This window comes from Crinia signifera, chromosome 7 (assembly GCF_055691185.1).
Source record: "Crinia signifera chromosome 7, ASM5569118v1, whole genome shotgun sequence".
NCBI classification, from domain to species: Eukaryota; Metazoa; Chordata; class Amphibia; order Anura; family Myobatrachidae; genus Crinia; species Crinia signifera.
In genome coordinates this window covers 149,336,139-149,360,846 of record NC_139223.1, presented here as the reverse complement: position 1 = coordinate 149,360,846, position 24,708 = coordinate 149,336,139, and the positions used below count along the sequence as shown (strand labels likewise).

General features: G+C 43.7%; 1 protein-coding gene across 1 annotated transcript in view; it reads right to left on the bottom strand.

Moving 5' to 3' along the window:
- FAP (fibroblast activation protein alpha) overlaps positions 1 to 24,708 on the bottom strand; it is a 160,500-nt gene that overhangs the window by 95,065 nt on the left and 40,727 nt on the right. The window contains exons 4-10 of the mRNA XM_083155040.1: positions 21,030 to 21,124; positions 19,534 to 19,608; positions 12,247 to 12,299; positions 12,084 to 12,156; positions 9,756 to 9,876; positions 7,702 to 7,856; positions 1,640 to 1,734 (exon numbers count right to left, since the gene is read on the bottom strand). Of these exons, the coding sequence (XP_083011166.1) occupies positions 1,640 to 1,734; positions 7,702 to 7,856; positions 9,756 to 9,876; positions 12,084 to 12,156; positions 12,247 to 12,299; positions 19,534 to 19,608; positions 21,030 to 21,124 (667 nt within the window). The remainder of the gene's footprint in view (positions 1 to 1,639; positions 1,735 to 7,701; positions 7,857 to 9,755; positions 9,877 to 12,083; positions 12,157 to 12,246; positions 12,300 to 19,533; positions 19,609 to 21,029; positions 21,125 to 24,708) is intronic.

Below are 24,708 nucleotides of genomic sequence, written 5' to 3'. Positions count from 1 at the left end.
CATTTTTTACATGTGATAAATTGTCTCGATTTATCACATGTAAAAAACCCGGGGAGCAGGGGGGGGGGGCTACAGAGGTGGGAGCTGGTGGGAGCAGGGGGGCTGGGGACGCTGCGGGGGACACGTCTGTGTCCCTCGCTGCTGGGGACGCTGCGGGGGACAGCGTCTGTGCGGCGAGGCGGTAGAGGGAGCAGGGGGGGCTGGGGACGCTGCGGGGGACACGTCTGTGTCCCCCGCTGCTGGGGACGCTGCGGGGGACAGCGTCTGTGCGGCGAGGCGGTAGAGGGAGCAGGGGGGCTGGGGACGCTGCGGGGGACACAGGCTGCATAGAGCCGGGCAGAGGGAGCCGGCGGGAGCTGTCAGTGCTAGAAAAAAAAAGCCTATACAATGAATGGGCAGCCTGTGATTGGCTGAGCGCTCTCTCAGCCAATTGCTGACTGGCTGAGAGAGCGCTCAGCCAATCACAGGCCGCCCATGCATTGTATGGGTTTTTTTTTTATTATTCAATACTGACAGCTCCCACCGGCTCCCCCTGCCCGGCTCTATGCCGCCTGTGCCCCCCCGCAGCGTCCCCAGCCCCCCCTGCTCCCTCCACCGCCGCGCCGCCCCACTAGGTCCCAAGTCGGGTGGTCGGACGTGCAGCAGGTCCGACCACCCGACGCAGATCCGATGCGCACGGGACCGCGCATCGGATCTGAGGGGACATCAAAACTAGCCGATTTTGGTCCGATTTCGGCCAGATCTGACTGATCTGGCTGAAATCTGACCAAAATCGGCTAGTGTATGGGGGCCTTAAGGGGCCCTTTAGGATTACCATCACCATTAAGATTAGGGTAAGATTGAAGGTAGGTTTAAGGCCCATACACACTAGAAAATTATCTTTCCAATCTGGCTGGTTGGAATAAAAATCTGGAAATTTTTGGGAGCAAATGACAATTGACCATTTGCTCCTAAACATGGAAAACAGACACAAATTGGTCCTACAGACAAAATGGTCATACACACTAGAAGATATGAAAGACAAAAGATATTGGTGAACAATTTCCCTTGAGCTGATCATGAAAGATATTGTGCATCCACACTGATTGATGCCAATATCTTCTAGTGTGTATGGGCCTTTATGCAGATGACGGCTTTTGTTCCCAGAAATTTCCAGATTTTCATTCCAACCAGCCAGATTGGAAATATAATCTTCTAGTGTGTATGGGCCTTTATGCTATAATTAGGTTATTGCTAGGCTGCAATTAGGGATAAGATTAGTCAGCAATTAGGAATAGGGATGCTCTGCAATTAGGGTTAGACTAAAATATGAGTAATGAAGCAGGTTGACATAATGTCACACTTTAAATGTTCACTTTTTGAACATGTCGTCATTCAGACCATGTCAATGTTGTAGTGTCGACATTCTGAATGTTCGACATCACATTATGAATTCTTTATTAGAACACCAGCAATTTATAAAACCACTTATGTAATGATGTGATGAAGCGAACAGATACAATCTATAACTTACCAGATGTCACCTTTCAGCTTGGTGACATTTGTCTAATAAATGCTTACTTTTTATTGGTTGATGCTGCAGATCATTCTGCTTCTAAATATTTGGTTATGGAAGAGTATAAATGTATTTAAAAATTACCTTGAAGAAATCAGTGGAGGAACAGGAACCTGCACTGTGGTCACATCATCCACTTTTACAATGAACAGTTTCACAGTTGGGTTTTTGGCTCCTGCCTTTCAAAGAAACAGATAAAATAACAAAAAATTACCATGAGAAAGAACCTTTTAAAAAAAAAAAACAGTTCCAGCAAAACACTAGGCTACTTAAGGCCCTTATTCAGATCTGATCACAGTACAAATTTGTTCTCAAAATGGGCAAACCCATGTACACTGCAGGTGGGGCAGATGTAACATGCAGAGAGAGTTAAGTTTGGGTGGGGTGTGTTGAAACTGAAATCTAAATTTCAGTGTAAAGATAATACAGCCCATATTTACCCTGCACAGAAACAAAATAACGCACACAAACCTAACTCTCTCTGCACGTGTTACATCTGCCCACCTGTAGTGCACATGGTTTTGCCCATTTTGAGAACAGATTTGTACTGCGATCAGATCTGAATAAGGGCCTAAATGTAGATCTTTCATAGCTGTCATTTTTGACCATAAAATAATCTTTCCTCATTTTATATATTAATATGCATGTGCTTTGATCTATAGCTTAAAGTAGATCTAACATAAATTAATATAAATATGTATATTAAAGCCACCTTATTCGGCCTATCAAACATTTACAACAGCAATATATGGTTACTTTCAGTAGTTCTGCTAATAGGGGGATTTCTATGTATATATTTACAACAAAGTACATTTTCTCTGTGGAATATCCTCCCAGGCACAACAAGACTCTCTTCTAGACTCCAGAGCAAGATTAAGGGGAGAAAGATGTAGGGGATAGTGGGGCAGATGTATTAAGCCATAACAAGAGTTAAATGCAAGGGTGATAAGGAGAGATAAACGTCCAGCCAATCACCTGCTAACTGCCATGTTACAGGCTGTGTTTGAAAAAAGTCAGTAAGGAGCTGATTGGCTGGACGTTTATCTCTCCTTATCACACTTGAATTTATCTCTTGTTAAGGCTTAATACATCTGCCCCAGTGCACCCCAGGTCCGCCTATGTCAATGAAACTCTCAGCTGCAGCACACTGAGATCACCAACTCTCCCTCTTGTGCAGCAGCAGAATGAAGAACCTGGCAGCTGGAATGCGAGGAGGATAGCAGAGAAATTCCCAACCAGAGGAGGTATAGGAAGGGGAGAGGTCTGTAAGTGATCCAGGATCCCAGCTTTTCTAGCACCCCCTTCCCCTCTTTTACATAGCATACATTGCTAGATTGATGTGTCTGGGTCCTGTGTAACCTGTTCACTGATGAGAAAGAGACACAAATAGAGTCCTTCTGAAACCTGCACCAGTGTGTGATTAGTATAGAGGCTGCTGCTATTCTTGCATAATACAAGATACTGTAGATCAGGCATGTCCAACGTTGGCCCTCCAGATGTTTTGAAACTACATGTCCCAGCATGCTTTGCAATAGTTTTAGCATTCTCTAATAGCAAAACTGTGGCAAGGCATGCTGGGATTTGTAGTTTTACAACATCTGGAGGGCCGCAGTTTGAGGACCCATGCTGTAGATGATAACTTTTATTGAAGTGTACCCAGGCATTATTAAATTGTTAGCTTAAATATAATACACTTGTTAAATATTGATATATAAAATATATTGTTCTGTAGCACCAATTGCTATACAAAAGTGGAAGCAAGGAAGAGGTAAGCAACTATCGACCAGTGAGCCTTACATCAGTAGTAGGGAAATTGATGGAAACACTCTTAAAACAAAGAGTTGTAGAATATCTCAAAACCAGCAATTTACAGGATCCAAAACAGCATGGGTTTACTGGGGGAAGATCATGTCAAACAAATCTTATTGACTTTTTTGACTGGGTGACTAAAGTAATAGATCAAGGTGGGGCTGTAGATGTAGCTTATCTAGACTTTAGTAAAGCTTTTGACACTGTCCCAGATCGCAGACTGTTAAATAAACTTGAAAGCTTGGGATTGGATTCTAAGATAGTTGAATGGATAAGAGCGTGGTTGCAGGACAGAAAACAGAGAATTGTAGTAAACGGAGTACAGTCAAAGGAGGGAAAGGTTACAGGTGGGAGACATTCTTCACAGGAAGAGGAGCAGCAGAACACGAGGACATGCACTGAAACTAGAGGGAGGAAGATTCAGGGGAAATGTGAGGAAGAATTACTTCACAGAAAGAGTAGTAGATAAGTGGAATAGCCTACCATCAGAGGTGGTAGACGCAAATACAGTAGTACAATTTAAACATGCTTGGGATAGGCATATTGATATCCTTACAAAAAAATAAGGATCAAATATGGTTTGAGGTAACATGTTTAAAAAAAGGGGCAGACTAGATGGGCCAAGTGGTTCTTATCTGCCGTCAAATTCTATGTTTCTATGTTTCTATCCTGTGATAATAAGTGGTAGAGTGCTTTGATTGGGTAACTAGATCTCTTAGAATTGAAGCACAAATCTCTGTGTGTGTATGCCCCATAGCGATACCAATGCACAACCCTGGTTTAGATATTTCAATCAGGCTTGAGAACACGAGCATTGACAGATCGCTCAGCACACTTCACTGGCGCAGCTCTGTGTGCTGAGCGATCTGTGCTGAGTGATCTCAGTGTCGCTCAGCACAAAGCTCAGCTCATCCCGTGTGTACGGGGCATGAGCCTGATAGCACTATATGACTAACTTACCAAAATTGTTGCAATTATTCAAACAAATTCCTCTGCTGGTAGATACATTGGGGAAATTTACTAAGATGGGAGTTCTATTTCACATGGGTTGTTACTATGGGCAACCATTCAAAATCCACGTCTTACTTAGCATCTTATGGGAGACAATAGATAGTATCTGATTCAGTGGTGTAACAATAGCCTCGCAGACCCTGTGGTCGCGGGGAGGCGCTGAGTAAGTGTGGGAGCCGGGGGTTTGAGGGGCTATCGATGCGCTGCACTGCTGCCGGGACCAGCCTGCCTTTCCCCTCCACCACCGGGACCCTCAGATCTACTTGGCGGCATCCTCTAGCATCCTCAAAAACTGTATTTTTCCTTAGCAGGAGCCAGCCAGGAGGAGCACCGGGACCGCAGACAAGTAGATCTGGGGGTCCCGGCCACAGACCCGGCAGCGGGGTAAGGCACCGATCTGATTACTTTCCCATAGCACCATCCTGTGTTAAATAGAACTCCCATCTAGGGTAAATTTCCACTTTTGTTACTATCAGATAATTTCCCTCTCAGTAATTCCAAAACCATCAATCGGAGCAAGGAACTTTAACATAAACACAATCGGACACTACTCAATAACACAGCTACATGGTTCATTGAACCTACAATTAGAGATCACTGCCCTCCAAGTGACTCACATCTATAATTCCAAACTAAGATAGTAGAGGTCTGACACAACTTTATCCTACTCTTATGACACGCCAATATAATTCTAATTATATTTGTATTCCAATATTGGATGGTGCAAGATATAGTGATGCACCCAGAGTAGTGAAAAATGATGAACATATTTTTGCCTATCTCATAATTCAATACTTATTTTTAGTAAGGCAATCCAAATTGTTTTTTTTACTTTCTATGTAATTATTTACTCTTTTACTCTTATTACCCTTTGGGGGGTATTCAATGTTTGGCGTGCTCTTCCCCGACAGCATTGAACAGGGGTTCTCGGCAGAACGAGCCCGACATCACAAGCTGTCGGGCTCGTTCTGCCGAGAAAAAGCTCCCGGCCGGAGCTCGTCTATTTCCGCCCTCAACCCGCGGCCACACCCCTTTCTCGCTGCTCAAGTAGAGCAAAGCGAGAACGGGACAGGGGCACGGCTGTCGAGCTTGCTCTACTTGAGCAGCGAGAAAGGGGTGTGGCCGCGGGTTGAGGGCGGAAATAGACGAGCTCCGGCCGGGAGCTTTTTCTCGGCCGGATTATGTTCCCTTAATGTACCTCATCTTGAAACTCGAGAGTTGATTTTAGAGGTATCATACAATAAAAGCTATATTTTAATACGGACATCATTAATTATAGTTAAAGTGTGCCCGGGCAAAAGATTGTTAAGTCTTTTTAATTGACCCCTTGACAGATTATACTTCAGTTAACCAGGAGCACCACTAACCCAGTTGTGTTAGCATACTATAACAATATAACACTCAAAAAAGAAAGCTGAGACTACCGAAATACATCAGTGGAGAGTGGCTACTTCATGTTTGGGTTTGCTGACTGTTCATCGGTAGTGCGGCATATGGTCATGTGCCACTTTTTCAAGTGACATTTTTCTTTTTCCATCTTCCAAAACCCGCACTGTTTGTACCTGCCCAATAAATTTATTACATGATGTTAAGAGAGCTATCTCTTCTTTTCATGTCTCTTACACTCTATGGGCCAGATGTATCAAGCATCAAAAAGTGATAAACTGGAGAGTGATAAACAGCCAGCCAATCAGCTCCTACCTGCCATGTCACAGGCTAAGTTTGAAAAATGACAGGTAGCAGCTGATTGTCTGGTTGCTTATCACTCTCCAGTTTATCACTTTTTGAAGCTTGATACATCTGGCCCTAAATGAGAGAAAGAGTGGAATAAGGCGTTAAACCAAGATCGATACTTAAAGAAACCTTTATGGGAAAGATCGTGTTCATGGCCATGCAGTACAGTATGAATACTTTTTTATCTGCACACAGCTAAATCAGATCAAGACCTAAAGGCCCCCATACATTAGGCCGACTTGTCCAAGGGACAAGTCGGACCCAATTCTCCTGCGAGCCGCCCGGCAGCTCCCCGGGCGGGTCACATACAATTTGGCACATGATGTGCCATTTTTTACATGTGATAAATCGCATTAATGTGAAAAGTCCAGTGTGGACTCACCAAAATCTTTTTGTTTAAGTTTGATATACACAATATAATATACAATCCCCTGAACATACTGCTGCACTTGTACTATGCAGTCCCATGGAGGGGCAATGCTGACAAGGCCAGAGAAGTGGGGACAAGTCTCCATTTTTTACATGCCCCGAACCTCCAAGGCTTAATCCACCCCTGTCCAAACCTTCAAGTGTTCTGTGAAGACTCATATTTTCAGGCAAAATTTCAAGCAGTAGAACTACCCACATAATCATATAAACTACAGTATCCTAGCTAACTGCATCCCTTCTATACAGTCCACACAAAACTTCACATATCAATGGGGCAGATGTATCAACTAGCGTTAAGTGCATATCTGCACTTAACGCTAGTTAACTGGGGGGAAATTCGTTTTTACAAATGTACTAACAGTACCTAACGTGCTCTAGGGACAGCCTACCGAGTAGCGCTCAGCGGGGCTGTCCCCTGCAATCCCCCTACCAATTAGCGGCCAGAGCGATGTAGTAACAGCCTTCAAGGCAATAATACACCCCAGCCGCTTCACCAGCCCAGGGCTAGCCTTGTCCTATCCCCACTGCAAGGACAACGCTAGCCCTGCTTCTGGCCTCCAAGCTGCGCTCGAGATCTCCCAGAGAACCAACCAGGGGGGGAGAAGTTTGTTTTTTATGCGCAGCGCTGCTGTGGCCGCCGATAAGGAGAGCCTTATTGGCAGGGGTTTAGTACATATGGCTGTAACAGGTGCCTGCTTCTCCTCGTTATGCAGGAGAAGCGTCGGGAACCGTTATTTTTAAAACGTAAAAGCACTATTAATACATCTGCCCCTATGTACTCTTTCTACTCACACAAATCACTGTTCCCTAGGCCAACAATGCTTTGTGCCTGGGTCACTGAGCCCACCAAGAATTCTGCTACTGTATCTGACTGGACCAATTTGTAAATGTAGCACTTATTCCCATGTAGTGTATAAATTCCCTATTCTTACTGATTTATTATTGTATTATTCCTGATTGTACAACGCAATGGAATATTCCGGTGTCATATAAGTAAATATTAATAAATAAAATAAAGACATTTCCTGACAATAAACTGATCAGATTATCTGATAGAAAAATACATTAGACAAGCAAAGCTGACATTATGCATTACTATAATACATTTATCTGATACTCAGCAATGACGTTTCCTGTATATATTCCTGTATATATTAGGTTACCTTTGGATAGGGTATTTTTATAGTTCTTGGGTATTGATCTTCACCAAAGAAAGGATATTCTATAGCTGGAACGTCAGTGTCATTAAACTGAACATAGGCAATAAATTTGCCACTAGGAGACCACCATGTAGCATATTTTGTTCCAAGCATTTCCTCTGAAAGATAAGAACAAATTGATGATAATAATAAATAATACTCTTGTTCTTATTATATTGTTTTGAGTTTTATTTTCATGTGATATGTCTACAAGCTCGTTATTCCTTAATACCTCTGTCCACTATACCCTGTCATTTATCATATTGATACATTCTAAAGGTGTCTATAAATGAAGTGGTGGTACACCTCTTTTACTGCCACACATGCAGTGATAAGGGGCGGGGAGATTTTGCTGAGAGTTCTGAGGGATGCTAGATCGCTACAGTTTGCTACAGTTTACTAATGAAGGTCATGAGAGGTCAGGGGATAGGTGACACTCCACTACCCAGCAATACTGGCTGGCACTGGTAACAGGACTCTTACCACTTTAGTAAGTACTGGTCCACTCTACACATGCATGATGTGGATTTGCCAGGTCACGTATGCAATTCCACTGGACCCAGGATTAATAATAAAGCATTTCTCCTGTCCAGACCCTCTGCTGTCGCCATAAGTAACTAGCAAAGGATATGTGGTATAGCGCACAGACAGTGGCCCTTATTCTGGTTCACTCGCAAAGGCAAATTCCTTCTCAAATGGACAAAACCATGTGCACTACAGGGGGGCAGAAGTAACATGTGCAATTAGATTTGGGTGAGTTATTTTGTTTCTGTGCAGGGAAAATACTGACTGCTTTATTTTTACACTGCAATATAGATCTCCCTTTTAGTAAAACCCCACTTGAATCTAACTCTCTCTGCACAAGTTACATCTGCCCCACCTGCAGTGCACATGGTTTTGTCCATTTGAGAAGGATGCCGACAATCAATAGGTTCAACAATTGAGAAACAATTGGAAAAGATCGACTTGAGATTTTCATGTTTTTTTGTGTCAATGTCAACACTGGAGCATGTGGACCTCCAATTAGTGCACCGCTCCACTACCGATGAGAACCTCACCGTTCCCAATCTGTTAAAAAAAAACTGGGAAAATCCACAAAAACTCATGTTGTCCCTTTCATGTGTCAACATCAGGGGTGCAAGTATGCCGCCATAACAAATAACCCCGAATTGTTTAGTGCGCATGCGCGCATATGTAAGTGGCGGGGGCGTGGCCTCTGCCGACCCGCCACAGCTGATTCCCTTTGGAAGGGAGGGGAGCGCATTGCGCGTCTCTCCTTCCCTTCCCTGTGTCTCTTTGACTGGACTGTCTGTCAGCCAATCAGAGCTCACGGGTCGGCAGCCAATCAGGAGCCATCCCGCGAGATATGATTGGCTGACGGACAGTCACAGCCAGGGACGCAGTGAAGCCGGGGAAGGAGAGACGCATGATGTGCTTCCCTCCCCGCCAAATGAAGCACAGAAGCACTGTGGGGGCATATCTGGCACTAGGGGCATACTTAGCACTGTGGGGGCATATGTGTGGCACTGTGGGGGCATATCTGGCACTGGGGGCATACTTAGCCTCTCACCTGAGAACAGTGGCCCTGACAGATCGTTCAGCACACAAGGCTTATACATTGCTGTGCAGCGTTGTGTGCTGAGCGATCTAGCATTGCTCAGGACCCTCAGCAACTCACTGTGTGAAGGCCCCATTAGTGTCACCCATCCAACCCATTCGATAAAATTGACGTTTCAATACCATTTTAAGCTCAGTTTTTATCATCTCTAGCTATGTGGCATGTATTACATTATTGATGCTTATGACATGCACCGTGATCAGCGAGAGTTTCCGCTAAGCAGTAGCAGAACTTCCACAGGTGCAGAAGGTGTAGTTACAGCAGGGATAAGAAGGGGGCAGTCGGGGAACACATAGTGGCCAGGACAGAGATTCTGATACCGTTTTTATAAATAAACTGTCAATTGTATGTCCCGCTGTGCTGTCCCGCTGCTCATGACAGTCAACATAAAGAAGCCTACCTTCATAGACCCAATCTGGAATTCCATTAAATATTGTATTTTCTTTCCCATTACGTGTTAATGGAACTGATGGTTGTCCGGGTTCATTTATTAAATACATATTATTGTCCATAACATATACCTAAAGAAATACCAAAATAAAGTTGAATGCCTTATTGTATCATGGATGCAAGAAAGATAAGTCACATACAATAAACTAGATTTTACTGTGTAAAGATCTCGACTCTCTTGTTAATGGGTGAAACGCGAATACACAGTGGGGCCGAGGCCGAGTTTACCGGAAATAGGGCTCGCTAGTTGTGTCCAAACTCAAAAAGTGCATATATTGCATAATTGTGACCCCTGCCCCCTTTCCGTAACCTTGTTTTGAAACTAATGAGCCTTATACTCAGGCCGGTTTCACACACTCCGGCTCCTGCCGGACGGTGAAATCCCGCACGGCCAGGGAGCCGTGCCGCACACAGTAGTTTGTCATGGAGGGGATGGCCACAGCCCGGCAGCCATTCACAACTAATGTGTGCGGCACGGCTCCCTGGCCGTGCGGGATTTCACCGTCCGGCAGGAGCCGGAGTGTGTGAAACCGGCCTCAGTGTAAACATGTCTGACCAAATCTGTAGCATCGCTAATGTCCAATTCTGCATAACCCGCAGTTTCACTGTCACACCCTCACTGGGCTTGGCCTATGTGCCCATTCCCCCTTTACAGCCTAGAGCCATGCCTAGTTCAGCTTCTTCATTCCTACATGATGATGGAGATGTTATTGGTCAGCGTGAGACAGAGCACCGCCCACACTAGTGTGTGCACAGTTACGGAGCCTGGGTGGTGTGAAAACATACAAGATGTGATCGTACATTTATCTCTGCACCAGGCCCAGCTGTAGTTCCCATAACTAGGAAATCACCAGGCCAGCAATACACCATGTTGTAACTTTTTCTTGTATAACTCTTAATACTCATTTTGGAAACAGAAAGGAATCAGTGAAATTATCTGAGAAATCCATAAAATAAGTATCTGAAGGTTTCTCCACAGTATGGAAGCTTCTATAATGTCCGGTGTTGTTCTCTCTTTTGGGATGTTTGATAATGTTGCTTCTCATGCTACTGGTTGAATTCTGCAGTCTCTATAGTTGTTCTACGGCTTTGCCCTGCACTGCAGAGATAGGGCGATTCAATTATCTGCGGAAAATTACTGTGGGTAAAAAGGGAGGTAGCCTTGAGCTTTAACACATGTGGCTATTTGATTGCAGGGCCGGCGGCGCCACCACTAGGCAAATCTAGGCATTTGCCTAGGGCGCCAGCCACTGGAGGGCGGCACTTCGCCCCTCGCCTCTCGCATGGAGGCTGCAGGGGTGTCCGTGCCGGGTACCTGCGGCGCTGTGTGATCTGGCGGCGGGGTCACTGCAGTGATGCGCGCTATCCAGCAGCCAGGCGGCGCGGGAAGCGCTGCTGGGTTTGAAAACATTCCGCATGCTGATTGGCTGAGATTCAGCCAATCAGCGTGCGTCGAGTTTTCAAACCCATCAGCGCTTCCCACGCCGCCGCCTGGCTGCCGGATAGCGCGCATCACTGCAGGGACCCCGCCGCCAGATCACACAGCGCCGCAGGTAACCCCCCTCCCCCCCCCCGTAGGCACCGGGGCGCCCCACCCCCCCTCGTCTGGGGCGCTCCGGTGCCTTGCACCGGCCCTGTTTGATTGCACTCCCCTATTCACCTGCCAACCTTGTTAATTCCCAGCTAATTAAATAATAGCCCCTTGGAATCAATGAGCCCATGGTAACATTATCTTGGCTAATTGAATTCCAGTTTAATATCACAGTCCCAATCCTGGAGTTGACATTTCTGCTATGGTTGCATTCTGCTGATTACACTACTACCTGTTTGGTGACTTTGTTCTCAGGTAGAAGGAATAGATTGGATGTGCTCACAGCATTTGCTCAGATAATGGACCTTATTCTGGTTGACTTGCAAGGCTGCAAATTTTGCAGCCTTGCGAGTCCACCAGACACCGCCTGCCGCTAGGAGTGCCGGCCGCCCCCTGGCATGCAAATCACTGGCTGGAAAATCAATCAGTGCATACACACTGAGTGATTTTCACAGGGGTTGAACAACTTTCCATAGGGGACTATGGAAAGCCGTTCACTCAGAATGATGGCCAGCGGCGGCCGGCAATGAGCAGGAGTGCTCACCGCTTATCGCCTGCCATACACACTAGGCCATTTTGAGCTGACCGCTTATCGCCTGCCATACACACTAGGCCATTTTGAGCTGACCGCTTATCGCCTGCCATACACACTAAACTGTTTTTGAGCTGGTTTAAGGTTCTACTTACCAACTTATGGCCAACTGGGGACCAAACAATGTACTGAATATTGGGAGGGAGCTCGTTGGTTCTCACAAACGCTCTATGAAAGAGATAATCAATAGTTGTATTACTTTCAAGTACATACAAATTCTAAATGAAATATATATAGTAAGTATATATCGATGCTGACCCATTCTCTAGATCATAAATGTGGTATGATGCCGTGTAAGAGTATCTCCATTGCTGTAAAGATAATGTAAGGAAAAGAAACAATTATTATACAACAGAAAATCCAACACCAGCAGAATAGATCATTGAGAATGAATGGGATCATTTGGTCTACAGCAAGTTGGTCGACAGTCATTAGGTCGACACCATTAGGTCGAAATGGGGATAGGTTGACATGGTTCTAGGTCGGCATGGGTCAAGGTCAACATGGTTCTAGATCGGCATGGGTCAAGGTCAACATGGTTCTAGGTCGACATGGCTTTTGTTTTCGACAGGTCATTAGGTCGACACAAGCATTAGGTCAACATGGTTTAGGTCGACAGTCAAAAGGTCAACAGCCAAAAGGTTTTTCACCTGAATGTCGACACAGTCGACATGGGCACTGGTTAAAGTGCACCGCGTCCCCTTGTATGGCTCGCTGCGATCGCCATGCTTCGGGCACTATTTTATTCTCCCACCACGCCCTAGTGGATGGTAGGGCATGAAATACCGCCTGTCGGCTCATGTTGGGTCCAAAAACAGTCAAAAATGCCATGTCGACCTAATGCTTGTGTCGACCTAATGACCTGTCAACATAAAGCCATGTCGACCTAGAACCATGTCAACCTTGACCCATGTCGACCTAGAACCATGTTGACCTATCCCCATGTCGACCTAATGGTGTCGACCTAACGATTGTCGACCAACTTGCTGTAGACCAAATGACCGTATCCCATTGAGAATATGTATCTCTACAAAGAAGCACATGACTTCATATACAGGGCTATTTTCCCACTTATAGTTGTGTAACACTGCAAGCAGAGATACATGTGTAATGGGGCATCCAAATCATTGTCCAGTGTATGCAAGCAATGGGTGCACTTTAATTTCCAGCGGTGCATATTCCACCCAACTGTGTTATGATACATGTAAAATACTTTCTGTATCATTTACACATACGAAGCCGGCAACTGGCAAATTTCATATTTGACAGTCAACAAAACAGGCATAATTTGCTCCTGGATAAATGTATATGTATGATTTATTTTTGCCAAGAAACTTAGGAAGAAACATCTTCTGTTTACACTGAGTCAAATGCTTGCAAGAAGCATTGTTTCTATATATCGGTATTTTTAAGTTTCCTGGAAAAAATCCCTACTCTGAAATTTTCCAAGAAATTGGGAAATACTGGCTATTTTGGTCTTATGTAAAAACTTTTCATTCATTTGTCATCTGGTGGCACAAGTGGCAGATCGCTAACTGTCTCCTCCTTGTGACTATTATTTGACATTCCAACAACATAAAGGGGGTATTTAATGTGCGGGTCACGGCAGTCGAGCTTGCTCGACCGCCGTGACCCAGTCCAGTTGTCGGTCAGCTCGACCGAGAACATGCAGGCGGGATTCAATGTCCTGCCTGCAGCGGGACGAGAAGGGGGCGTGGCCGCGAGTTGCAGCCGGAAAAAGGCGAGCTGCAGCCGGCAGCTCGACACTTCCTGGCGGTTCTCGGCAGACCTGCCGAGATACTCTGCTCAATGCTGTCAGGGAAGACAGCATTGAATAGGGCCCGGTGGGCATCTCCCCGACGGGAGATGCTCGCCGACGATTGAATACCCTCCAAAGTTAGAATCTTGAATTTGATTAGCAGACCAAGGGGCCCAGGTATCTGAGATTCCTGCGGTGTCCTTCCTAGATACATTCTGGGGGTATCTAATATTTGCATCTAACCCCTGAAAACTAGTGAATTAGCCACAAATAATCAATGGTAATGGGCCCCAAACAGAGGTAGGTGGCATGAATGATGTTTTTTAAAAGACGAGGGGCCTTGTTGTCAGGGAGATGGTTGGATTGTCTCATGTACAACAAGGAGACAAGAAGGACAGGACAAGCGCTGATGATGTCACTTGTGGACACATCATGGAAGTGGAATTGATGATGAGAGGGCATTGGGAATGTACAGTTGGCAACTCGGAATCTAATAAGTGTAAGATTGCTTAATCTGCAGTCAGTGCTGGAGAGGTGACACTTTTATGACTCACAGTTATCAGATTCTGAGATTTGCTGCTTTTCCAGTTTCAAAAACTCCAAATTCTAGAACAAAATGGTATAGAAAGAGTGGTATGGTGACCCAAACGTCAAATATTGTCTGGACAAAAGGACGCATCCATGCTGAAACTCAATTTCTGTGAAATTTTGCTACAATTGTACTTACTTTCAAAGTTATCCCTAATGCTAATTTTAATAGTCAGTTATGACATTTTAAAATGCTTGATCATTGAAGCTGACAGTTATTGAGCAATTGTCTGAATCCATGAATACAGTAGACAATATATCAACTACAGTATTCTCCGTTGAATCTAGCCTCATCACCATGTAGGTGTAGATGTACTAATTTACCCTACAATATCTGTAAAGTCCAGTTTTTCCTGATGTAGTATTCCCGTTCTGATCATTTTATGTCTTTCCTTAAGCCTAGCAAGAGTTGGTGGAAGATGTTTAACATCCACTGGGCTTTAACAATCATTTAATCTTCAAAACACCCCGAAATCATATTTTTGTAAACTAATTACAGTTTTATTTTGCTTAACATTAGCAACAGTGACATCTAATGGTAGAAAAAATAGACAAGCAATAAAATGTCTTGTAGGATAAAACAACAAGAGTCTATGATGCTGCTTTCCCACTGCAGACCCGTTTTAAGTTACAGGTAATCTTAAACGGTATTTAGCATTCCCACTGCAGCAGATTACAGTTTTAAATGCCATTTAAGTACCATTCCCATTGCAGGTAAAACGTTTTAGCTCTTCAAAACGTTTTTACAGCACAAATGAGTGCCTGTGACTTTAATGGGCTTTAATGGGCTAAAATCTGCATTACTATACATTACTGGCTAATACATAACGTTGGTGGGCAGTGGTGCCAGTTATATATACATTGCAGGCATGTGCCAGCAATGTATACATTACTGGCATATACATTACATTGGTGGGCAGTGGCTTATTAATAACGTTGTTTCAGTAATATATACAATGCTGGCATGTGCCAGCAATGTATATATTACTGCCTAAAAAAACATTGGTGGGCAGTGGCTGTGTCTATACTCAGCAGGGAGGAGGAGGGAGCGGCCAGTCAGCCGGGGGGCGGGGCGACCTGTCAGATGTGTGCCATGTCCGGGGCGTCCTGTCAGATGCCTGCTCTTCGTGCAGCAGTGTGAGCCAGAGCAGACAGCGTTGGAGCGGGGCCGGGTGAGTATTGGCAGAGGGAGGGAGCGGGGCGGTGCGGACGAGCGGGGCGGCGCTGGTGAGCGGCGTCGAGTATGGAGCAGGGGGAGGGAGGGAGTGTGCAGGGCAGTCAGCTGGGCTGAAAGTCTCTTATCTTTCAGCCCGGCGGCCGTACACACCTAGCGATGATGGCAGAAAAACCAGCCATCATCGCTAGATGTGCTGGTAAAACCAGCAGACTGCCCACTTTGCTAGCGATGATGCGGGAGCGCGCATCATCGCTAGTCGGCAATCTCTGAGGCATACACACTAGGCGATTTTCAGCTGAAAATCGTCAAGTGTGTAAGAATACCGTTTAAAACACTGCTTTGAAAACGGGTTGAAATACCGTTTAACTTTAAACGGTATTTCAACTCTGGCGCTTTCCCACTGCAGCCTTAAACGGTATTTTGCCCTAAAAAATCGGCAATATACCGTTTTAAGGCTGCAGTGGGAAAGGGGCATAAGCCTCAAGGTGGCCATACACAAGCAGATTTATCTTCAAATCTGGCTGGTTGGAACAAAAACATGGTTATGGATGAGAGCAAATGACAGTTGACCATCTGCTTGGAAATGCTGGAAAACTGACAAACTGTAACTCATCCATAACCATATTTTTGTTCCAACCAGGCAGATCTGAAGATAAATCTTACTAGTGTATGGGCACCTTCAGTTTGTTCTCAAGGCACGGTCAACATGTGGCTCCCTATTATAAAAGGACAAGTCCCAGCATACCCTCCCACTAATTAGCTGATTAATTATGCTGGGACTTATAGTAACACAAAAGCTAAATAGCCACTGGTAAGCCAGAGCTTCCCCTGTAGCTGAATACTGTGCCCAAGTTATCTGCATGTAACCACATACGTTACAGTAGGGCTCACCTACTGTCAAATGCATTGGGTGACTATATACAGTATATGGACTATTTATTCACTACTATATAGTCACTAAATTCATTTTCTGCCTTTTTTTTTCTATAATTTAGCATTTGCCAGTCAGCTGAGATATCTCTTGTCCTTGGAATCTACAGCTCCCAGCACAGAACAGCTGTTATACATTGTTTAATAACTATGAAAGGGATAGAACAAAAAATAAATCAGCAGAAAAACGTTGTGTTATGGGATATCAGTATGAAACATTTTCTGGATAAACATCCCCCTCTGGTGTATTATTTAACTAACGCAAACAGTAATTCTTGTAGATATAGATTTGTCACAGCCTCTCATTTACTTCTGTACATTCTATAGTATCTATTACTTCTGTGGCTATAGAACATTTCTAATGGAAAAATAATTAGGACACTGGCTTCATACAAATTAGTGGTTGCTGCTTCCTACAATTTTCCATGCCACATTCCATAATACAATGCCTAGGACTTGTTTTAAATGTGATGACTACGGAATAGCCTGTTTTTGGGCACAGCTGCGGTATTATTTGCAGCAAAAGTAACACAGTCAGTACAACTGCATCAATGTGGTTGAGTAGGAAATTCTGTATCACTGTGATCTCCAGCGAAACACGTCAGTGGGACACATCTGACGCATCTGACGCATCCCGCCTCTGTCCCCTCACATCACCTCCAGCAGCGGCCTCCGAACTTCCGGTCACGGGCTCTGCGGCATCAAGACACAGACATCTGCAGCCAGCCATCCTTTGACTTACCTCTTCAGTTTTATCGCTGAACCACCAACCAGGCACTGCAGTGGATTGTCAATAATGCAGCTTTATTTTGGTCATCTCTGATTACTTTTTCTAAATTAAATTATCACCCCTGCCAGTGCCAATCCTTACCCATATTATACACATAGGAAATTCTGGTAGTCAGCTTAAGGTGGCCATACAATGCTGCGATGTCTTGCAGCAGTGTATGGCCAGCCGATACCCCGCGAGCCATCCTGGACCTTCCTGGGCAGTAGGGACACAATCCATCACAATTTGTTGTGATGGATCACATGTGACCCTGTTCCCCGCCTGGCCCCCCGCTGGGAGGGAGGTCCAAGGTCGGGTGGTCAGATGGCAAGCAAATTTGTCCACGACTCAGGGAAAATGCGCACGGGACCGCGCATCCGACCTGAGGGGACATCAGACTGACTCAATTTGCCGACCCGATTTGTTGGAATCGGCTGAAATTGCAAGAAGACCACCAGCGAAATTCTGACACATCTCGGGTAAGTATTTTACCCTACTCCTAACTCTAACCCACCACTCCTGCTGCTTAACCCAGACCTCCCCCTCCCACAGCCTAGCTCTCCCACTCGTGACTAACCCCAACCCCTGTACATCTCCATCAGGATCCCACTGTCTTCTAAATGCTGGAATTCAAACTTTTAACAACATCCCTGGCCCATTTTGAGGGCAGCATGACTAGTACTCTTGCCTTAGCTGCAGTGCCAAGATTATGTCATACTTATAAAGGTGCCCAGCTTAATAAAAATGCTTATGGCTCATTAAAGAACAGCCCAGCTAAAACGTCTCCCAGCTCCAGGCTCTCCAGAGTAGTCAGTGGAAGTAGCTCGGCTGGAGATTAGAAGATTTATACCCCTTTCACACCGCATCCTCGACCTGGGTTCTTGCCCCGTTGATGACGTATCAACCCAGGTCAGGGTTTGGTGTGAGAGCACCATTTTAAATTTCCCGGGTCCAGCAACTAGGCATTCCGACCTGGGATAACAGAAGGGTTAATCCCGGGTCAGGCAAGGGCTGGCATTCCGACCTGGGATAAAAGAAGGGTTAAGGGGTTCTCAAACTCGGTCCTCAGGACTCCACACAGTTCATGTTTTCCAGGTCACCCAGCAGGTGCACAGATGCATTCATTACTCATTGACACATTTTAAAAGATCCACAGGTGGAGCTAATTATTTCACTTGTGATTCGGGGGTAGATTTATTATCATGTCCCTAATGTTCTTTATGACGCTAGTCTCGCTTCACCACTTTTTTGTGGTGAACTGGCCCCCCAATTTGCCCACATGTATCATTCCTTACGTTTTCGCTATGGGAGTGCGTTATCCCCAGCCGATTAGGACACGCTTTCTCCCATAACGGATGTGCGCTCCCCCTCCTGCCAAGAACTGTGCATGCGCCTGATACCTTAACTCGCGATGTGTACCCGATGCATGCGCAGATACACCCATCGGGCACCGGGGACGTGTTGGCGCCGAGGAGGGAAGTTGTTAATGTGGCATTGTCTCCTCAGGAGCCTTTCTTCTCTGTCATCCCCGGCAACCTGCCCCTTCAGCTGCACTGCCCCCATCTCGTGTGGCCGGGCGCTCTGCGGTGGCACATACTCAGTGGGTGCCAGCTGGGTAGAGACACAATAAAGTTTTTTGAAATGTAAAAAAAAATGTGACTTTGGATTACATGACAATGTACAGGACAAGGTATGAGCCAGGCTCACATTTGTCAATAACGTATAAACGTTAGCCCTCCTCCCCCATAGCGCCGCACGCTAAACACCCGCATCATGGGTGTCATAGATCAAGGGAAGCGCTATCCCGTGCACAGGGATAGCGCATATGCCCCTGATCGATTTTTTATAAATCTACCCCTCAGTGAGGAGACCTGCAAAATATGCCCTGAGTGGGATCCTGAGGACCGAGTTTGAGAGCCTGTGGTATAAAGAATGGAGACGCGAACAAGAGAAGTTGTGCATAGCAGCCAATAAGTTTATAGCTATAATTTATCAAGTACATTCTTTAAAATGATAGATAGAATCTGATTGGTTGTTATGTGTACAGTATATTGTCCATTTGTCCACTTCTCCATTCTTTAGAAGGCTGAATATATCTCCCCCTTAGGGTTTGTTGTGCAAGTGCCGGAGAACCAGGAAGGGGGCCCTCAGTGGACTGCACTGGGGACCAATATGACCAGTTATGGTACTGTTCAAAGTGTTACATTTAATAAACCGTTATGTAATATTTATATAAATATATGCATAGAATAAGCTGTAAATAAAATGACAAATTGTGGTTTATATGAAATGAATTGTGCTCTATTGCAAAAATAAAATTACTTTTCTGTAATTGCTCTCGAAGACTGCAAATTTTCTGTCTGCCGATAGCTGATAACTTGTAGCATTCACATCATTCTGTAAACAGAAGAGTCCAGAAGTTATATCACCGTTATATGCGTATGTATATTTTGAGATAAATATGTTAAACATAACTAAGTATTTAACACAAATTAAATGGAAGAAAAATTAAGAATTACAGTTATATATGGAAATCTATAGGTTGCTTGCATATAAGGACATATACACAGTTAAAAAAACAGTTAAATAACCAAAGTACTGCAGAAAGACCACTAAATAGTCCTGAATCCTTCTCAGAGCAGAAGCCTACCATACAAGGCCGAAACAGGTGGCTAGGGGTAAGGGAGAAATGTATATTCTAGGAGGGGCAATGGGGGATGTTAGTAAGGGAATGAAGGAGGTGTTAGGGGGAATTGGGAACTCTTTCAGATAGCAGGTGGCAATGGAGATGTAAATAAGGGACTGAACAGGGTGGGAGGGGGAATTGGGTTAACTCTTTCAGATACTGAATTTAGAATCTCTGCAATATAGAACATAACTGAAGGTTCACTTATAAGCAGAGGCTAATCCTGTTAGTGGAGACAAATGGACAATATAGATTGGTTGGCCGATCATTTAGTAGTATTAAATGCATGTCCTACTATGGCGTTTGTGGATGTGGTGGTATTTGCTAAGGAACCGTGCAGTATATTATATATCAAAATGTGGATATCTGACCAACATTGCTAAAGTTTTAAGCAGCTTTCCAAATAGGTATGCCATTGTGATTGTGCTAGATGAGGACCCTGAGGACAGAGGGGCCCACTGCTGCCCAGACCAACAATGACTTCTTCATTGGGGGGAGGAGGGGGCCCAAATTATATTTTTGCACCTGGGCCTGCCACTTACAAGTTCCACCACTGCCCCGACCAGTGCTCAAGGTTGGGATCTCCCCATGTCATTACAGTACCTCTCCCACATCTATTACTTACACCCCATTTCCTGTTCCTAACTACCTCATCTATTGTTCTAATTCACCCCTTTGTTGCAATAATCTCTTATATTTTATTCCCATATTACCTACATTGATAAAACCTCGTCATTTTTATTATCTGCTCTTGTTTGTCTTTGTTCATAATGCTATCTAAACATATAGGGTGAGATGTAATAGGATGAGAGATTCAGAAAGTGAGAGATTTTGTGAGAAATCTCCAGTTTTTTTTAAACTGCAATCATTTACATGGCAATATCAGTTTGATTTTGCTGTGTAAATGATTGCCGCTTTAAAAAAACTGGAGATTTCTCACAAAATCTCTCACTTTCTGAATCTCTCATCCTATTAAATCTCACCCCTAAGGTCCAGCTTTGCTTTTTACTATTAGGTTTTTGTAAAAATACACATATGTGTAGCAAAAAATTAAATACAGTAAAAATTGTTGTGTTTGTCTTGTGAAGAAATCCTGAAAACCTGCACAGATTGCTGAGCTCTGTGAACTTACAAAAGTTGTGTTTTTCAGAATAGTAGACGTCCTGCCAGTTTCAACATTATAAATTAGAACATGTCCATCTTCGTTTTTGCGTATATATTCATTTTCTGCATCAAAGGAAATATTGAAAGTAGTATGAGACATTTTATAAATGAATCACAAAACCTTTTATTTTGTTGGCTATAGAAGAGTTTTAAAAAAAAACTCCATAATGTATACCGTACGTGCCAATTTTTCTTTGTTAATATTTTAAATATATTCAACATATTCTAAACATATTCATCTTTAATGACCAAAATACACTGTGGTGTTCAAGAGACTGTTAACAATATAGCACGTATTGACATATCTGATATTGAGCCAGATGTATTATATCTGGGAAGGAGATAACGCAACAGCCAATAAGCTGTGTTTGAAATATGACAGTTGGGATCTGATTGGCTGGTGCGTTATCTCCTTCCACTTTATCTCCAGTTTATCTCTTCGCCAGACTTAATACATCTGCCCCCATTGGGCCTTAATCAGATGTGTCACAAAGCAGCTGAAGTACAGAAGTTGGTTGATGTTTTCTTACTGAAAATGCATCTGAGTCCCACCGTCCTCACGCAGATTGAATTGTGATGGTTCTCACAACGAGGAAGAAGCTTGGCGGTGGTAACAGGGCGTGGTGGCCAGGTAAACGTATATGGGGCCTGATTCAGGTTCAATCGTTCAGGACAAATTCGGGCCCATTTCCGATTGTGCGGGTCTGTGCATGACATGCGCGAATATGCACATGTGGAGACCCCCTGTGCGAATGCCTTGGCGAATATCACACTCACCTACGTGTTTGCACAAGCAGGGGGGTGCAGAGGGCGGACAGGGGGCTGGTGCGGGGACATGCCCAGTGTTTTATGGGCGTCTACATGAAAATGCTGAGTATTTCCCTGGGACACAGGGGGCCCCATGTCTGCTTGGGGTGGGGGCTAATGTCACATGACATCTGCTACTGACCCCTTTTCGCCCATCTCCGTCACAAATAAAAGTCAGTCTAGGCTGACTTTTCTGTACAAATGGGAAAAAAATTATTTAATGGTACACATTCACTCGCATGCAAATGCAGGGATTCATGCGGCAGGCAGGGCAGGCGTTCATTTGGGCACCATTTATCTGTCCGCTAGTCTGTAAAGATACAAAGTCTAGCTAACAGTTCTGAATCAGGCCCATAATTGCATATATGGATGGAAACAAATCATCACATCTGAATGAGGCCCATAGACAAAAGTTTTGTGAGATTGGGTTACTTATAAACAGGGTTTAAAGTGGTCCTGGAGAGGTGGTGGAACTCATTTTCCTTTGCCACCTAATTATTCCCTCTCCTCTTCCCCCCATTAGCCAGAACCAGGGCCAGTGATAGGGTTTTTGGAACCCCCCCCCCCCCCCCCTGCAAACTATAATGCTTTCCTGTTAGAATTACTGTGCAGGGCCACGGTGTAGGTTGAACTAGTTCCATTTCAACATTGCAGATGGTGGAACTCAGTTCCACCCCGTCCCATCCCCTCCACTTTAACCCCTGCTTATAAACCAGTATGTTCTTAGAAATCAAGAATGTGAACTTAGAATGTATGGAGCTGAGGGATTAGTGGTCATACACCCAAAAATGACAGCAAAATAAAATATTAAACAGAAAATATTATTGTAATCCTCTCAATCCTTAATGTTATTACTTTAATGGAGGGCCACACTATTTTCATTATAAATTATTTGCTAATTTTTGGGTTAAATTTATATTCTGTCCTCTCCTAGACAAATAAAGTATCTTATTCACAAGAATACACGCAGCCAAGACAGTTTGTATATTTTGTGTTGTTTCTACATCTTGAGTGTAGTACTTTATCAAACAACTTTATATAAATTGTTATTCTTGACGCCACTCCTGGCTGCCAGTAGTTACCTGGTCTGAATTTATTGAATTGTTTTCTTTGTTTGTTATCATGTGGAAAATGCCTCTTTATTTGTATAATTATGTGACAGCAATTACATTTATGACTTTTATTTTAGATGATTTATGTATTCATGTTACAATAAAGATACAATTTGTTTGGAAAAAAATATGCGGATAGTAAATACAGTATGTCCCTTACTGTTCTTATAAAGATGATAATTAAAAGCCAAGAGTCTCAGCCAGCATATTAATTGCAGAACAGTTGATATCTTGTTTTGTATCCGCTCAAAAGATCAAAGCAATGTTGTTTCCTTTTGTCAAGATCTGTGAGACTGACCTGATCGTTTCGTTATGTACCTAAGTGACTAATGCCTGGTACACACCAAAACAATGCAGGTCATGAGCAGATCTTAAGACCATTGTATGATCGGCTCACAATCTATTGGAGAACACGATCTGCTCACGACCGGCACACGATCTGAGACCGATCCGATCTCGACCTGTACCCAGTTGAATGGTTGTTTCCAGATCCTACCTGCTGCAGGTAGGATCTGTGAAATGACCAAACGACCTGCGGAGCCACGCATCGGATTGGAATCGGATCTGAAATGGCCCAAAACATTCCCAATTTACATACAATTGGTCGATAAATTCTGGTGTTTTGAGGCCAAATCTAGATCTTCATTGTATCTAAATTGGGTGTTTTGAGGCCAAATCGTTCAGGTGTGTACCCTACATAAGAGTTTTTCTACTGAGTTGAATTCAGTCTGAAAAGTAAATGAATGCCAGTATTTCATTGAGATTAATTTACTAGAAGCTTACCTTATTTTGCATTTGTATGGTTATACTTTGTATTTACACGTTATATACAAATGAATTCAAATTGCAAACAACAAAGGCTGAATTTTGAATACTCAAGTTACATTTACAGTAATCATCTAGTCCATTAACTAATAATATTCCCATGGTATTCTCAAGCTTTCCAGCACATTTGTACAAGGCGTGTGATGCTCTTTACTGAAAAAATGTATAAATCTTAATGAATAACCCAACAATGTCTCCCACATGTAGAGATAACATTCCCAAAAGACTTACATTATCTTGTAAAGGTTTAGTAGAAACACCCAATATTTGTCTAAAGAACAGATGTAAAACTCACTTTGGTTCCTTGCCAGGTATATAACTAACTTCTCAAAAACATATGTATTTAGCGTTAAAATTTGGCAAATATGTAGGAAAAAAAAAAGAATTGTAATCTTGAAGGCCACGCGTACATATTTATTAGCACCTAGTTATTCAAACTGAACATCTGCTAATGTCAGGAATCTGTTCAAGCAATTTTGAATGTAATCCAGATTTTATAACAGTTTCCAATTTGCACTAAGCTTTGAATTCTTGTTTTTGGTTTTGTCTTTTATTTTATTTTACATTGAATTAGAATTATACATTTTATGTATAGTACTGATGACATCACTAAATATAGATATGTATATAGCATACAGTGGGTGAGATTTAACAGGATGCGATTTTATCACATTTTCCGAAATCGCCCCATATCGCACATTTTAAAAATCGCATTTTTACCACAAAATTGCATATGTCATGAGATGCGAATTTGCGGCCAAAAAGTGCTATATGGTGTGATTTTTAGTCATGAAAATGTGTGAATTTGAGGACATTTTGTGTTAAATGAAAAAAACAATGGCGTGGAGTCCCCCCTCCTGAGCATAACCAGCCCCGGGCTCATTGAGCCGGACCTGGTTCCAA